The 18,497-nt window shown below is 41.9% G+C and overlaps 1 protein-coding gene across 1 annotated transcript in view; it reads right to left on the bottom strand.

Moving 5' to 3' along the window:
- Window positions 1-18,497, bottom strand: part of TMEM67 (transmembrane protein 67) — a 297,637-nt gene that overhangs the window by 89,660 nt on the left and 189,480 nt on the right. Inside the window, 1 exon segment of the mRNA XM_053715910.1 lies at window positions 8,989-9,122. Within this exon segment, the coding sequence (XP_053571885.1) occupies window positions 8,989-9,122 (134 nt within the window).

The raw sequence follows: 18,497 nt of genomic DNA, 5'->3' as shown, positions 1-18,497 counted from the left end.
GGGGGCTTTTTTTATTTTAATAGGGCTATTAGATTAGGTGTAATTAGTTTACATTTCTGTAATTTGTTTATTATTTTCTGTAATTTAGTGTTTTTTTTGTACTTTAGCTAATTTAATTTATTTAATTGTATATAATTTAGTTAATTTATTTAATTATAGTGTAGTGTTAGGTACTTTTGTCTTTATTTTAACTAGGTAGTTATTAAATAATTAATACCTATTTAATAACTATTCTACCTAGTTAAAATACAAACTTGCCTGTAAAATAAAAATAAATCCTAAGATAGCTACAATGTAACTATTAGTTATATTGTAGCTATCTTAGGGTTTATTTTATAGGTAAGTATTTAGTTTTAAATAGGAATAATTTAGTTAATGATAGGAATATTTATTTAAATTATATTTAAGTTAGGGGGTGTTAGGTTTAGGGTTAGACTTAGGTTTAGGGGTTAATACATTTAGTATAGTGGCGGCGACGTTGGGGGCGGCAGATTAGGGGTTAATAAATGTAGGTAGGTGGCGGCGATGTTAGGGCCGGCAGATTAGGGGTTAATAATATTTAACTAATGTTTGTGAGGCGGGAGTGCGGCGGTTTAGGGGTTAATATGTTTATTATAGTGGCGGCGGGAGATTAGGGGTTAATAAGTGTAGGTAGGAGGCGGCGACATTGGGGGCAGCAGATTAGGGGTTAATAAATATAATGTAGGTGTCAGTGATGTTGGGGGCAGCAGATTAGGGGTTCATAAGTATAATGTAAATGGCGGCGGTGTCCGGAGCGGCAGATTAGGGGTTAATAAGTGTAAGATTAGGGGTGTTTAGACTCGGGGTTCATGTTAGGGTGTTAGGTGTAAACATAAATTTTATTTCCCCATAGGAATCAATGGGGCTGCGTTAAGGAGTTGTACGCTGCTTTTTTGCAGGTGTTAGACTTTTTTTCAGCCGGCTCTCCCAGTGGATTCCTATGGGGAAATCGTGCACGAGCACGTTACACCAGCTCACCGCTGACTTAAGCAGCGCTGGTATTGGAGTGCGGTAATGAGCAAAATTTTGCTCAATGCTCACTTCTAGTCTTTTAACGACGGGTTTCTGAAAACTCGTAATACCAGTGCTGTAGGTAAGTAAGCAGTGAGTGAAAACTGCTCATTAGCACTGCATAGCCTCTAACGCAAAACTCGTAATCTGGGTTTAAGTATCTTCCCCTTACAGTTACAGGGAAGAAACATTCAAAATAACAACTACTAAATCAATCATCCTAAATGATTGAAAATATATCCCTTAGTACTGTTTTCTACCTTATGGGAAAACAGATAATGCAGGGAAAAATCCAGATGAAGTGAGAAAGGAAGCGCAGGGCACTGCATGTGGGCCATACATTTTTGGTACACTATAGGAGACATTGCATAGTTTGTCCCCTGTCAGTAAACTCCTAAACAACAGAAAACAATAAAAATTAACACAGGAGAACCACTGTCTCTTTAAAACAGAATTTATGTTTACCTGATAAATTTCTTTCTCCTACGGTGTGTCCGGTCCACGGCTTCATCCTTACTTGTGGGATATTCTCATTCCCTACAGGAAGTGGCAAAGAGAGCACAACAGCAGAGCTGTCCATATAGCTCCCCCTCTAGCTCCGCCCCCCAGTCATTCGACCGACGGTCAGGAGAAAAAGGAGAACCATAGGGTGCAGTGGTGACTGTAGTGTACAAAAACAAAAATTTTAAACCTGACTAAAAGCCAGGGCGGGCCGTGGACCGGACACACCGTAGGAGAAAGAAATTTATCAGGTAAACATAAATTCTGTTTTCTCCTACATTGGTGTGTCCGGTCCATGGCTTCATCCTTACTTGTGGGAACCAATACCAAAGCTTTAGGACACGGATGAAGGGAGGGAACAAGTCAGGTAACCTAAACGGAAGACACCACTGCTTGTAAAACCTTTCTCCCAAAAATAGTCTCCGAAGAAGCATAAGTATCGAATTTGTAAAATTTGGCAAAAGTATGCAGAGAAGACCACGTCGCTGCCTTACAGATCTGTTCAACAGAAGCCTCATTCTTGAAGGCCCATGTGGAAGCCACAGCTCTAGTAGAATGAGCAGTAATTCGTTCAGGAGGCTGCCGTCCTGCAGTCTCATAAGCTAATCGGATGATGCTTTTTAACCAGAAGGAAAGAGAGGTAGCAGTAGCTTTCTGACCTCTCCTCTTACCAGAATAGACGACAAACAATGAAGATGTCTGTCTGAAATACTTTGTTGCTTCTAGATAGAATTTTAAAGCACGAACCACATCTAGATTGTGTAACAAACGTTCCTTTTTAGAAACTGGATTAGGACACAGAGAAGGAACAACTATTTCCTGGTTAATATTCCTATTGGAAACCACCTTTGGAAGAAAACCAGGTTTGGTACGTAAAACGACCTTATCTGTATGGAACACCAGATAGGGTGAATTACACAGCAAAGCAGACAATTCAGAAACTCTTCTAGCAGAAGAAATAGCAACCAAAAACAAAACTTTCCAAGATAGTAACTTAATATCTATGGAATGTAAAGGTTCAAACGGAACCCCTTGAAGAACTGAAAGAACTAAATTTAGACTCCATGGAGGAGTCACAGGTCTGTAGACAGGCTTTATTCTGACCAACGCCTGTACGAACGCCTGAACATGTGGCACGGATGCCAGACGTTTGTGTAACAAGACAGACAGAGCAGATATCTGTCCCTTTAAAGAACTAGCTGACAGACCTTTCTCCAAACCTTCTTGGAGAAAGGAAAGAATCCTTGGAATCCTAATTTTACTCCATGAGTAACCCTTGGATTCGCACCAATAAAGATATTTCTGCCATATCTTATGGTAAATTCTCCTGGTTACAGGCTTTCTAGCCTGAACCAAAGTATCTATAACTGATTCCGAAAACCCACGCTTAGATAGAATCAAGCGTTCAATCTCCAAGCAGTCAGCTGCAGAGAAACTAGGTTTGGATGTTCGAATGGACCTTGCACTAGAAGGTCCTGTCTCAAAGGTAGCTTCCATGGTGGAGCCGATGACATATTCACCAGGTCTGCATACCAAGTCCTGCGTGGCCACGCAGGAGCTATTAGAATCACCGAAGCCTTCTCCTGGGGAGTAGAGGAAACGGTGGAAAGACATACACTAGATTGAATGACCAAGGCGCCACTAATGCATCTATCAATGTCGCCTTGGGATCCCTGGACCTGGACCCGTAGCGTGGAACCTTGGAGTTCTGACGAGACGCCATCAGATCCAGATCTGGAATGCCCCATAGTTGAGTTAACTGGGCAAAGACCTCCGGGTGAAGTTCCCACTCCCCCGGATGGAAAGTCTGACGACTCAAATAATCCGCCTCCCAGTTGTCTACTCCTGGGATGTGAATTGCAGATAGATGGCAGGAGTGATCCTCCGCCCATTTGATGATCTTGGATACTTCTCTCATCGCCAGGGAACTCTTCATTCCTCCCTGATGATTGATGTACGCTACAGTCGTCATGTTGTCCGACTGAAATCTTATGAATTTGGCCTTCGCTAGTTGAGGCCAAGCCAGTAGCGTATTGAATATCGCTCTTAGTTCCAAAATGTTTATCGGTAGAAGAGATTCTTCCCAAGACCATAGACCCTGAGCTTTCAGGGAGTCCCACACCGCGCCCCAGCCTAGGAGACTGGCGTCGGTCGTGACAATGATCCACTCTGGTCTGCGGAAACTCATTCCCTGAGACAGGTGATCCTGAGCCACCATTAGACCGATAACCTCCATGCAATGAGCCACAGACGGCTGAGCAATGGCATGAAGGACTCAACAAGCTTTTGAGAGTTTTGACTTCCTGACCTCCGTCAGAAAGATTTTCATTTCTACCGAATCTATTATTGTTCCCAGGAAGGGAACCCTTGTGACCGGGGACAGAGAACTCTTTTCTACGTTCACCTTCCACCCGTGAGACCTTAAAAATGCTAGAACAATATCCGTATGAGCCTTGGCTCTGGGAAGAGATGACGCCTGTATTAAGATGTCGTCTAGGTAAGGTGCTACTGCAATGCCCCGCGGTCTTAGTACCGCTAGAAGGGACCCTAGCACCTTTGTGAAAATTCTTGGAGCGGTGGCCAACCCGAAAGGAAGGGCCACAAACTGGTAATGCTTGTCCAGAAAGGCGAATCTTAGGAACTGATGGTGATTTTTGTGGATTGGAATATGCAGGTATGCATCCTTTAGGTCCACAGTAGTCAGGTATTGACCCTCCTGGATCATAGGCAGAATTGTTCGAATTGTTTCCATCTTGAATGATGGAACTCTGAGAAATTTGTTTAGGATTTTTAAGTCCAGAATTGGCCTGAACGTTCCCTCCTTTTTGGGAACTACAAACAGGTTTGAGTAAAAACCCAGTCCTTGTTCTGCTTTTGGAACTGGGTGAATCACTCCCATTTTGAAAAGGTCTTCTACGCAATGTAAGAATGCCTGTCTCTTTGTCTGGTCTGAAGACAAGCGAGAAATGTGAAACCTTTCCTTTGGGGGAAGGTCCTTGAATTCTAGGAGATACCCCTGAGAGACAATCTCTAAAGCCCAGGGGTCTGGGACATCTCTTGCCCAAGCCTGAGCAAAGAGAGAGAGTCTGCCCCCCACCAGATCCGGTCCCGGATTGGGGGCTATCCTTTCATGCTGATTTGGTTGGAGCAGCAGGCTTCTTGGCCTGTTTCCCCTTGTTCCAGCCTTGCAATGGTTTCCATGCTGGCTTGGGCTGGGAAGTGTTACCCTCTTGTCTAGAGACTTGAGAGTTAGAAGCTGGTCCGTTCCTGAAGTTGCGAAAGGAACGAAAATTAGACTTATTCTTTGCTTTGAAAGGCCTATCCTGTGGAAGGGCATGGCCCTTTCCCCCAGTGATGTCTGAAATAATCTCTTTCAACTCTGGCCCGAATAGGGTCTTACCCTTGAAAGGAATATTAAGCAAGGACACATCCGCCGACCAAGATTTTAGCCAAAGCGCTCTGCGCGCCACTATTGCAAAACCTGAATTTTTCGCCGCTAATTTAGCTAATTGAAAAGCGGCATCTAAAATAAAAGAATTAGCCAACTTCAGTGCATGAATTCTGTCCATGACTTCATCATATGGAGTCTCCTTCTGTAGCGAATTTTCTAGTTCATCGAACCAAAAAGACGCCGCTGTGGTGACAGGAATAATGCACGAAATTGGTTGAAGAAGAAAACCTTGCTTTACAAAAATTTTCTTAAGCAATCCGCCTAATTTTTTATCCATCGGATCTTTAAAAGCGCAACTGTCCTCTATTGGAATAGTTGTGCGCTTAGCTAATGTTGAAACTGCCCCCTCTACCTTAGGAACCGTCTGCTGTGCGTCCCTTCTAGGGTCAACTATGGGGAACATTTTCTTAAATATAGGAGGGGGAACAAAAGGAACACCTGGCTTCTCCCACTCCTTAGTCACTATATCCGCCACCCCCTTCGGTATCGGAAAAGCATCAGCGTGCACAGGGACCTCTAAGAATTTGTCCATTTTGCACAATTTCTCTGGAATCACCAAAGGATCACAATCATCAAGAGTAGCTAGCACCTCCTTAAGTAGAGCGCGGAGGTGTTCCAGCTTAAATTTGAATGCAACTATATCAGGCTCTGCCTGCTGAGAAATCTTTCCTGTGTCAGAAATTTCTCCTTCAGACAGGCCCTCCCTCACCGCCAAATCAGATTGATGTGAGGGCATAATAGATAAATTATCCTCAGCGTCTGCCTGCTCATCCTCTGTATTTAAAACTGAGCAATCGCGCTTTCTAGGTTAAGCTGGCAGTTTGGATAAAAAAGCTGCTAGTGAATTATCCATTACTGCTGCTAATTGCTGCATAGTAACCGCCATTGGCGCGCTAGATGTACTAGGTATCGCTTGCGTGGGCAATGCTGGAGTTGACACAGAAGGAGAGGATGATGAACTATCCCCACTACCTTCATTTAAAGAATCATCTTGGGCAACATTTTTAAATGTGACAGTACTGTCCTTAATTTGTTTGGACCCTATGGCACACTTCGCACAAACATTTAATGGTGGAACCACCTTGGCCTCCATACACACAGAACATAGGCTATCTGAAGGCACAGACATGTTAGACAAACCTAGGCAGCTTTTTAATGCAAGAAAAGTAATTTTATACAAAACCGTTACTGTCTCTTTAAATAATAAAGGAGCACACTTTATTACTGAAACGTCAGAAAAACATCAAAGAAATATCCGATCTTTCTGAAATTTTCACCGTATTGTCTTAAAGCTTTGAAAGTATTGCACAATAATTTTCAGACCAATTGACCCTTAAATGCCCAAACCGGAGCTAATAACAGCAATTTACCGGTTAATACACTACAGTCCCCTGCCACAGTCTCCACCGCAGCTTTTACCTTCCTTATGGGTTAACCAAAAATGAAATAAACCTCTTATAAGTCCTTTTCTAAGCCTCTTGACCTTCCACGTGAAGCTGCATGAACCTCCTGATGAAAAGCAACTGCGCAACTGAGGCGCGAAAATGAGGCCTCCTCCCTCTGCATTCCAGAGTGAATGGGCCTTTCTGACAAAATTAGGTGTCTAAACGGCTGCCAGGCGCAAATAACATACCCAAAAGTGTTTTAAAGTCACATAAACATGATAAAAAATAAACGACTTAGCCCACAATAGTGTCAACCAGCAGAGAGCCCAAATTATAAGCCTTAATTCTGTTACTGAGTCTAAGAAAATGGCTTACCTATCCCAGAAGGGATAACTGACAGTCTTCTAGCATTACTTGGTCTTGTTTGAAAAGTGACTGATCATACCTGAAGCAGATAAGCCTGCAAACTGTTCCCCCTTGAAAGTTCTCTGGTTTAACAGTCCTGCATGGGAACAGCAATCGATTTTAGTTACTGGTGCTAAAATCATACTCCTCTTTAACAGAAATCTTCTTCATTTTCTGTTGCAGAGTAAATAGTACAAACCGGCACTATTTTAAAATAACAAACTCTTGATAGAAGAAATAAAAAACTACAACTAACACCACATACTCTTTACCACCCCCGTGGAGATGCTACTTGTACAGAGCGGCAAAGAGAATGACTGGGGGGCGGAGCTAGAGGGGGAGCTATATGGACAGCTCTGCTGTTGTGCTCTCTTTGCCACTTCCTGTAGGGAATGAGAATATTCCACAAGTAAGGATGAAGCCGTGGACCGGACACACCAATGTAGGAGAAATATTAAAATGAAACATTCTGATTTCTCTTTAAGTGTTTAAAGTGTATCTTTATTTTATTGATGAAAAAAAGAGAGTATATACAGACGGAACATTAGAACTGTAAAAGCTCCCTCTACTTCTCAGCTTTACCCAGCTGAGGAGACAGACAGTTTCACTACTTAGTTTTGAATCAACTGTAGCGCTGTCCATTCCTTCCGTACTACCTGATGTGTGAGGAAGGAGGTGCTGTCTGTACAGCGCAACTGTTTTAAGATCCTCCGAATACATTCCTTCCGATAACCGGAAGCGCTGGGAACAGGAGATGCGCAACTACATTGGCGCCATTTACAAGGTCCGCCCTTCGTGGGCGTTTTAATAGCCATCTCACTGCAATGACCCAGACATAAATTCCTCCATTCCCTCTGCAAGCGGATGCGCGAGGAAGGAGGTGCTGTCTGCACAGCGCAACATCTAAGTGCTAAGAACCTGTAAGTCCGCTCCTTCCGATAACCAGAAGCGCTGGGAAAAAGGAGATGCGCAACTACATTGGAGCCATCTCCCGGTCGCCATTTAAGTACAGCCTCCGTGAGCAACGAGCTAAGCATAAAAACTCCTTCACACTGAGCTTCTATTAACGGCTCATCTGAGTTTAAAATGTGATCTCCTAAACAGCTGCAGTTTAACAAGCTGCCAGACCTATTATTGTGCATAACATAGAAATCTCTGTTAGTATGTAGTCTCCCGGTCGGCAATTATTAGATATGCAACTGCCGGGAGATGAGACATGTATTTAACCCCAGTGCCTGCGTCCTAACTGCCTTATAGAGTCCCCTAAATCATAAGGAGAAAACTGATAAACCCTTAGACAAGAGCCCAAAGTTCCATGAGTTCTGAATTAAAAATAATAAAGTGCCCAGACTATTCCTACTCCCAGAAATAAAGTCATTTTCTGCCTGGCAGCAAGGCAGTTCCAGGTTTAAGAGGTCCTATCCCTCCCATGGACCTGAGAATAAAGAGAAAGTCCTGAGTTAGAATCTCTCAGGTTTTTCAGAGGCAGGGCAGCAACAATATATGGGAGGCGCAGTGAGAATTATGTCCCACAAGTTCCCATTGCTCTAAAGCCACCAAAAGCTCTACTGTAGAGACTAATATGGACTACGGCTACACCCTAGAAGAAAACAGCACACTCTGGCACTACTTTAAAAATAATAAACTCTTGATAGAAGAATATAATCGAACACCTCACTTTACCTCTTCCTATCACTAACGTAGGCAAAGAAAATGACTGGAGTGGGAGGAAAGGGAGGAGCTATTTAACAGCTCTACTGTGGTGCTCTTTGCCTCCTCCTGCTGTCCAGGAGGTGAATATCTCATTAGTAATTAAGATGATCCGTGGACTCATCGTGTCTTAAAAAAGAAATAATGGAGCACTGGGCCCTAAGTTCTAACCCAGAGGAGCATCTTCTATTACAATCAGATTTTGAATATTAAATCTAATATAACCAAATGATCCCCACTGCAAATATTCAAGAATATACCTACTTTTTTCTGACTCAGTTCAAATTCTTTTAAAACATTTATTATGTGTGCAGGTAAATCACAATGCAGTAATTGCTCCTTATGTATAAACTATACATTTATATTTGAAAAATAACTTTGAGTCCCTTTATAAAATGGCTTATTACAGTTATGCAAAACTGTAACACCTTTTATAATTATGCAAATACTTTGAAAAACTTAACCTAGAACTGTATTAATATAAAAAAATACTTCTCGATATACCTCCAACAAGAACAAAACAGCAAGAACTTGAAAGAGAGGATTTATTTTGCGCACAGTCTGAATTTCATTCCATTCATTGGCCACAAAGTATGTCCTCCAGATGCTTACAGGTACTGAGGTACTCTTTGTTCCCCCTTTAAAAAAATCCAAGAACGTATTATTATTATTAATAAACTTGCATACAAATTTAAACTAGAAATAAGAAATGTGTATTACTAATAAAATCACATTTTAGCAGAATTTATTTATTTATTTTTATAGATTTTGGGTGTGCAATTATTTGCTGCAAATTCTGTTGAACGGAAGGTGGAAAACATTACCAATAAGAATACATATAAGAGTTTAATATGTTTCAATTATTTTGTTTAACATATACTTCATTTATACACAACAGGGTGATTTATTACATTTGTTAACCATAGATGTTCAAAATGATAGAACTGTCTGTAAACTCTTAAAGCTTAGAGATTATAAATATGAGACTAAATATATGTACTGTACTACTGAATTCCTTGCTTCAGCTCCCTAAGTGGCACTCACCAAACAATAACTTATTTAATAGGGATGGACAAATGCCCAAAGTCCCATGTGTTTTCAGGTATTGTAATAAACCCCTTTTTCTCCCACCTTCATTCTAATTTCAAAATTAATGAACAAAGGAAAGAAAGAGAGGGTTAGTACATACATAATGTACAAAGTTAGGTTACAAAATTATGGTCAGTGTTATTTAATATTGTGATATTTTGGCTCACCCTAGTAGGGATCAACAATAAAGAAATACTAAAGCACTAAAACTAAGACAGACAATGCATATCGAGAAAACCACCAGACCCTCCAAATCACTCTTACATCTAAAAATCTTCACCAATTACTAAGGCCTAGATTTGGAGTTTGGCGGTAAAAGGGCTGTTAACGCTCCGCGGGCTTTTTTCTGGCCGCACCATAAAATTAACTCTGGTATCGAGAGTTCAAACAAATGCTGCGTTAGGCTCCAAAAAAGGAGCGTAGAGCATTTTTACCGCAAATGCAACTCTCGATACCAGCGGTGCTTACGGACGCGGCCAGCCTCAAAAACGTGCTCGTGCACGATTCCCCCATAGGAAACAATGGGACTGTTTGAGCTGAAAAAAAACCTAACACCTGCAAAAAAGCAGCGTTCAGCTCCTAACGCAGCCCCATTGTTTCCTATGGGGAAACACTTCCTACGTCTGCACCTAACACTCTAACATGTACCCCGAGTCTAAACACCCCTAGCCTTACACTTATTAACCCCTAATCTGCCGCCCCCGCTATCGCTGACACCTGCATATTTTTTTAACCCCTAATCTGCCGCTCCGTAAACCGCCGCAACCTACGTTATCCCTATGTACCCCTAATCTGCTGCCCTAACATCGCCGACCCCTATATTATATTTATTAACCCCTAATCTGCCCCCCTCAACGTCGCCGACACCTGCCTACACTTATTAACCCCTAATCTGCCGAGCGGACCGCACCGCTACTATAATAAAGTTATTAACCCCTAATCCGCCTCACTAACCCTATCATAAATAGTATTAACCCCTAATCTGCCCTCCCTAACATCGCCGACACCTACCTTCAATTATTAACCCCTAATCTTCCGAGCGGAGTTCACCGCTATTCTAATAAATGTATTAACCCCTAACGCTAAGTCTAACCCTAACACTAACACCCCCATAACTTAAATATAATTTACATCTAACGAAATTAATTAACTCTTATTAAATAAATGATTCCTATTTAAAGATAAATACTTACCTGTAAAATAAATCCTAATATAGCTACAATATAAATTATACTTACATTGTAGCTATTTTAGGATTAATATTTATTTTACAGGCAACTTTGTAATTATTTTAACTAGGTACAATAGCTATTAAATAGTTAAGAACTATTTAATAGCTACCTAGTTAAAATAATAACAAATTTACCTGTAAAATAAATCCTAACCTAAGATATAATTAAACCTAACACTACCCTATCAATAAAATAATTAAATAAACTACCTACAATTAACCTAACACTACACTATCAATAAATTAATTAAACACAATTGCTACAAATAAATACAATTAAATAAACTAGCTAAAGTACAAAAAATAAAAAAGAACTAAGTTACAAAAAATAAAAAAATATTTACAAACATAAGAAAAATATTACAACAATTTTAAACTAATTACACCTACTCTAAGCCCCCTAATAAAATAACAAAGCCCCCCAAAATAAAAAATTCCCTACCCTATTCTAAATTAAAAAAGTTACAAGCTCTTTTACCTTACCAGCCCTGAACAGGGCCCTTTGCGGGGCATGCCCCAAGAATTTCAGCTCTTTTGCCTGTAAAAGAATAAATACAATACCCCCCCCAACATTACAACCCACCACCCACATACCCCTAATCTAACCCAAACCCCCCTTAAATAAACCTAACACTAAGCCCCTGAAGATCTTCCTACCTTGTCTTCACCATACCAGGTTCACCGATCCGTCCTGGCTCCAACATCTTCATCCAACCCAAGCGGGGGTTGGCGATCCATCATCCGGTGCTGAAGAGGTCCAGAAGAGGCTCCAAAGTCTTCCTCCTATCCGGCAAGAAGAGGACATCCGGACCGGCAAACATCTTCACCAAGCGGCATCTTCGATCTTCTTCCATCCGGTGCGGAGCGGGTCCATCTTGAAGCAGGCGACGCGGATCCATCCTCTTCTTCCGTTGTCTCCCGACTAATGACGGTTCCTTTAAGGGACGTCATCCAAGATGGCGTCCCTCGAATTCCGATTGGCTGATAGGATTCTATCAGCCAATCGGAATTAAGGTAGGAATTTTCTGATTGGCTGATGGAATCAGCCAATCAGAATCAAGTTCAATCCGATTGGCTGATCCAATCAGCCAATCAGATTGAGCTCGCATTCTATTGGCTGTTCCGATCAGCCAATAGAATGCGAGCTCAATCTGATTGGCTGATTGGATCAGCCAATCGGATTGAACTTGATTCTGATTGGCTGATTCCATCAGCCAATCAGAAAATTCCTACCTTAATTCCGATTGGCTGATAGAATCCTATCAGCCAATCGGAATTCGAGGGACGCCATCTTGGATGACGTCCCTTAAAGGAACCGTCATTCGTCGGGAGACAACGGAAGAAGAGGATGGATCCGCGTCGCCTGCTTCAAGATGGACCCGCTCCGCACCGGATGGAAGAAGATCGAAGATGCCGCTTGGAGAAGATGTTTGCCGGTCCGGATGTCCTCTTCTTGCCGGATAGGAGGAAGACTTTGGAGCCTCTTCTGGACCTCTTCAGCACCGGATGATGGATCGCCAACCCCCGCTTGGGTTGGATGAAGATGTTGGAGCCAGGACGGATCGGTGAACCTGGTATGGTGAAGACAAGGTAGGAAGATCTTCAGGGGCTTAGTGTTAGGTTTATTTAAGGGGGGTTTGGGTTAGATTAGGGGTATGTGGGTGGTGTTTAAGGGGGGTTTGGGTTAGATTAGGGGTATGTGGGTGGTGGGTTGTAATGTTGGGGGGGGGGGGTATTGTATTTATTCTTTTACAGGCAAAAGAGCTGAAATTCTTGGGGCATGCCCCGCAAAGGGCCCTGTTCAGGGCTGGTAAGGTAAAAGAGCTTGTAACTTTTTTAATTTAGAATAGGGTAGGGAATTTTTTATTTTGGGGGGCTTTGTTATTTTATTAGGGGGCTTAGAGTAGGTGTAATTAGTTTAAAATTGTTGTAATATTTTTCTTATGTTTGTAAATATTTTTTTATTTTTTGTAACTTAGTTCTTTTTTATTTTTTGTACTTTAGCTAGTTTATTTAATTGTATTTATTTGTAGCAATTGTGTTTAATTAATTTATTGATAGTGTAGTGTTAGGTTAATTGTAGGTAATTGTAGGTAGTTTATTTAATTATTTTATTGATAGGGTAGTGTTAGGTTTAATTATATCTTAGGTTAGGATTTATTTTACAGGTAAATTTGTTATTATTTTAACTAGGTAGCTATTAAATAGTTCTTAACTATTTAATAGCTATTGTACCTAGTTAAAATAAATACCAAGTTGCCTGTAAAATAAATATTAATCCTAAAATAGCTATAATATAATTATAATTTATATTGTAGCTATATTAGGATTTATTTTACAGGTAAGTATTTAGCTTTAAATAGGAATCATTTATTTAATAAGAGTTAATTAATTTCGTTAGATGTAAATTATATTTAAGTTATGGGGGTGTTAGTGTTAGGGTTAGACTTAGCTTTAGGGGTTAATCAATTTATTAGAATAGCGGTGAGCTCCGGTCGTCAGATTAGGGGTTAATAATTGAAGGTAGGTGTCGGCGATGTTAGGGAGGGCAGATTAGGGGTTAATACTATTTATGATAGGGTTAGTGAGGCGGGTTAGGGGTTAATAACTTTATTATAGTAGCGCTCAGGTCCGCTCGGCAGATTAGGGGTTAATAAGTGTAGGCAGGTGTCGGCGACGTTGAGGGGGGCAGATTAGGGGTTAATAAATATAATATAGGGGTCGGCGGTGTTAGGGGTAGCAGATTAGGGGTACATAGGGATAACGTAGGTGGCGGCGCTTTGCGGTCGGAAGATTAGGGGTTAATTATTTTAAGTAGCTGGCGGCGACGTTGTGGGGGGCAGGTTAGGGGTTAATAAATGTAATACAGGGGTCGGCGGGGTTAGGGGCAGCAGATTAGGGGTACATAAGTATAACGTAGGTGGCGGTCGGCAGATTAGGGGTTAAAAAATTTAATCGAGTGGCGGCGATGTGGGGGGAGCTCGGTTTAGGGGTACATAGGTAGTTTATGGGTGTTAGTGTACTTTAGGGTACAGTAGTTAAGAGCTTTATGAACCGGCGTTAGCCAGAAAGCTCTTAACTCCTGCTATTTTCAGGCGGCTGGAATTTTGTCGTTAGAGCTCTAACGCTCACTTCAGAAACGACTCTAAATACCGGCGTTAGAAAGATCCCATTGAAAAGATAGGATACGCAAATGGCGTAGGGGGATCTGCGGTATGGAAAAGTCGCGGCTGAAAAGTGAGCGTTAGACCCTTTAATCACTGACTCCAAATACCAGCGGGCGGCCAAAACCAGCGTTAGGAGCCTCTAACGCTGGTTTTGACGGCTACCGCCGAACTCCAAATCTAGGCCGTAGTTTGGCAATTCATTGTACAATGCAATGTGAATCAAAATGTTTCACCAGCATGTAACCATTACAATAACCAAAGAAAACAACAGTCATCTTTTGTTTTTTCCATTCGTCAAATCTTTTGTTATAGATTAAAAGGTAACAAACCTATTGTGTAGCAACTTGCTATCCATCAGTTTTTCCCAGACAAAAGGCAGGTAAGTAGATCACTTACGAAGTGTGGAATTTTTATATCACATTTGGGGGAAAAGAAACTCTGTCCAGAGCTTAAAGGGGCATAAAGCAAGTTGGTATGGAGACAAAATATAATAATATGTACTTTTATTACTTTACCCACAAATTTATACTGCAGTGTCTTGCCATTAACCTTTTCTTTTAAGTTTCGGAAATGTACAGCTCTAACTCCCCCCACACAATTCCTTCTATGGCTGTATCTACAGTATATCCACCTTTGATTTGGTAGAATGCAAGACTTTAACACTCATTATCTGCTGGAGCATGCCTAGAAGCAAATAAGCTGCTGTGAACTCATTTGAAATACAATGCCTGTGTTTCTGATGCTAAACACTGATAAGGGGGGGGGGGGGGTGGATCAAAACTACACAAGACAGCATGGCTATGTCACTAATTTTGCTTATTTTTCAACATTTTAAAATACTTGCCAGCAATTTTTAAACAATTTTTTATGCAAACTATTTTTACTTAATTAGCCCTTTTAGGATATGCACAGATCTCAACATGTTTTATGGCACTTTAACGTTATCTTAGAGAAATACCAAATATGGAGGACAAAAGAACAAGGTTGTAACTCAGCTACTTGATTCACTGCAACTCCACAAAAAAGCAGAACATTTGCAATTGGGTTGAATATTGTCCATAGTCAGATGGAACTGTATGCTTCACTGCTCATTTGACCCCTATGATAGCAGACAGAGAAAACTTGCCCTTATAAAGAACTGAGACCATGGTGGAGTTCAAGAAAATGCTGAACTACAATGGAAGGCATAGAGAAAAATACAATTGAGGGATTCCATTGCAAGGGGCAGAAATAATAATAATTTTCAAAAATTTGCCACTGCTCCAGGAAAAAAAAACTCTTGGAACAGCAAGAGCATGTCCCATGAATGCTTTTGGAATGGAAACCAACTGACAAACTACTAAGTTTGACAGCTAGAGTCTGGTTCCATCAAATCAACCTATAGAAACCCACAAAAACATCAAGAGACATACACATTCTTCAAGAATCTAGCTGCACAATTCTTATGTTTAAAGAATCAGCATTGCAGTATTTGAGTGGCTTTCTGATTAACTATTGTGAGTGCACTAAATGTATTTGCTCTCTTTTCTGAGACATAACCAAGGACGAACGTGCGTTAACCATACAAGAGTAAAATTGCTGATGCGTGAGTGAACTATAGAAAGACTAAAAGAACACAAGCATTAACCAGACATGCACAACCCAACGCGCGTAAATCTAGAGGTCGACGTGCGAAAAACAAACTAAGCACACCAAAAAAGCTGACAAGCAGCAGACAGCCAAACCAGTACTGAAACATATCAGAGTTTATAGAATAGGAGTATATTGTAGATTCTTAAAGGGAGGTAAAAGACAAATACCTGCAACCAATTATGGAGGGTCTAGAAAAATTTTTTCATGAGGTGAAAAAAGAATCACAATCGGTACCCCATATACATTTCTCTGACAAGCACTATACTCTGAGGGGAAACTGGACCTCAATATAGACTGAAAACCCCTCTCTCTGAAGAATCAAATGCAGAGCTTTATTCTTCAACCACCTCCAGTGGAGGCAAAGTAAAGATTAAGGTATGAGTGAGGAGTTTTATAGAGCTCTTTGGGATTGGGAATCTCCTCCTAGTGGAGGAGAAGAGTAATTCCTAAGAGTAATGAATCGTGGACTCTCACTACCTGTATGAAAGAAATAACTGTTTCCTCTTATAGTTTGGAAATTAAGAGTAACCAATATATTGAGTCCATCAAATCTGTTGTGACCAAACGGTACAGTGATCAAGCCAAAATTGTCACCACATATTGCATAATGTGAATAAGCACACATATGATGAGTGGTCTTAGAGATCAGAAATAGACAAGAGTAAAACCGAATTTTGTAGAGATAACCATGTAACCTTCTGAATAGCTGTGTGATTCACATGCCTAGAAATATAATTATAGGACATCGGTTAAGGTCTATATCTGTCAGGGTTTTTTCCCTGTTTTGTTTGCCATGTACTGCTGGCAGCCATTTTACTCACCTCTCTTCCTGATTATGGTGCATTGTGGGGGATGCTGCTCATTTCCTGCACTTCCTTTTATGGCCAGACTGGTATGCATCATCCGTGTGAGACAGGATGCAGTCTCAGAATTGTAATATTATCACTTATTATTTAAAGGGCCTCTGTTCAGTATGCTTTGCCTTTGCGTTGTCTCAGACCTGTTTGTGAGAGTTCCTGTGTATTACCTGGCTGCCTGACGTCATTCCTGGTTCCTGATCCCTGGCTTGTTCCTGACTCTGCTGTTTTCCATGTTGCTGATTCCGGCTCGTCTGACTATTCGCTTTGGCTCCTGACTCGGATCGTCTGTCTACCAGCTCTGGTTTTGACTCCTGGCTTGTTATTTGACTTGTGGACTTTTTATTATTTTTTGCTATTAATAAAGGTTTGATTATTTTTGCACTTCTCGTCTCAGTCTGATTCCTGGCACCCTGACATTACGCAATGGCCATGAATCCTAATGCCATCATTTCCAGGATGGATGTACAGGATCACCGCTTGGATCAATTTGCAGTAGCCCTGCAAACCCTGCTGACTCGCACTGCACATTTGGACCAAAGTGTCCCGCAAGTTATGGCTGCTCCTATTTCCGCTGCTATGCCTACCAGGAGCATGTCCGGTTCTGCACCTCTACCTCAGCGAAATGGAGGCGATCCTATTCAGTGCAGAGGGTTTTTGAACCAGGTGGGCATTTACTTTGAGATGTTACCTCAGGCATTTCCCTCTGACAGAGCTAAGGTGGGATTTCTCATCTCGTTACTCTCTGACACAGCTCTTGTCTGGGCTAATCCCTTGTGGGAGACAAATAAACCTGTGATTTCAAATTATTCTGAATTTGTGGCCTCCTTTCGAAGGGTATTTGATGTTCCAGTTCGCTCCTCCTCTACTGCTAAATGACTCATGTCCATTCAGCAAGATACAAGATCTGTTGCTCAGTATGCTATTGAGTTCCGTACGCTTGCCACAGAGGTAGGTTGGAACAATGAAGCCCTTGTTGCTGCCTTCTTTCATGGGCTCTCTGATGCGATTAAAGACGAAGTTGCTGCCAGAGATTTACCAGAGGATCTCGAGGCATTGGTGTCTTTTTTGATCCTAATTGACATCAGACTCAGAGAGAGGCCCTCTTTCAAGGAGCGCTTGCGGAAGCCTCCTGTTACGTTGTCTCCTACATGTTCATTCCCACCCATCCCTCCCTTTCCTCCCATGCATCCTGGTCCCGAGTAACCAGGTACTGCTGAGCCGATGCAGTTGGAATTCACGCGTCTCTCTGGGGCGGAGAGGGCCTTTAGGAGGAGGGAGGGGCTCTGCCTCTATTGTGGGTTACAGGGCCACCTTTTGAAGTCTTGTCCTACATGGCCGGGAAACGCTCACGCCTAAGGTCCTGTCGGGGGCAGACCTTGGGTGGTTTATCCTCGTCCCCGGAACCGCTTAAGGAGAAACCTTTGGTCACAGTTGTCCTTTCCTGGGTGGACTCCTCCATAGTCACTCAGGCTCTTGTTGACTCCGGTGCTGCGGGCTATTTCATTGAAAGTGCTTTTGTATCAAAGCACTCCATTCCTGTTTTGCCTCGGTCCGTTCCGCTTGCTATTGAGGCCATTGATGGCAGGCCCCTTCAGCCCATACTCGTTACTCACGAAACTGCTCCGTTGTCCATGGCTGTTGGGGCTCTCCATTTGTAAACCCTCCAGTTCCAGGTGATAAACTCTCCGCATTTTCCGGTTGTTCTGGGTTATCCCTGGCTCCAAAAGCACAATCCCAGTCTCGACTGGCGCAGGTCCGAAATTTTGTCGTGGTTCCCGCAATTTATTTCCACTTGTCTTTGGAAACTAGTTAAAGTCTTGTGCACTTCTTCGGTATCTCAATTGCCAGAGGAGTACCGAGAGTTCCTAGACATTTTTGACAAGGTGCGTGCCGGTACGTTGCCTCCTCACTGGTCTTACGATTGTGCCATAGACCTGCAACCCGGAGCCATTCCTCCTCGGGGCCGGGTGTACCCTCTGTCTGTTGCAGAGAACTGTGCTATGGAGGAGTATGTTGCCGATGCTCTGTCGCGGG

This window comes from Bombina bombina, chromosome 5 (genome assembly GCF_027579735.1).
Source record: "Bombina bombina isolate aBomBom1 chromosome 5, aBomBom1.pri, whole genome shotgun sequence".
In the NCBI taxonomy this organism is placed as follows: domain Eukaryota; kingdom Metazoa; phylum Chordata; class Amphibia; order Anura; family Bombinatoridae; genus Bombina; species Bombina bombina.
Note: the sequence above shows the minus strand (reverse complement) of the source record. Positions and strands in the feature narration are given on the sequence as shown.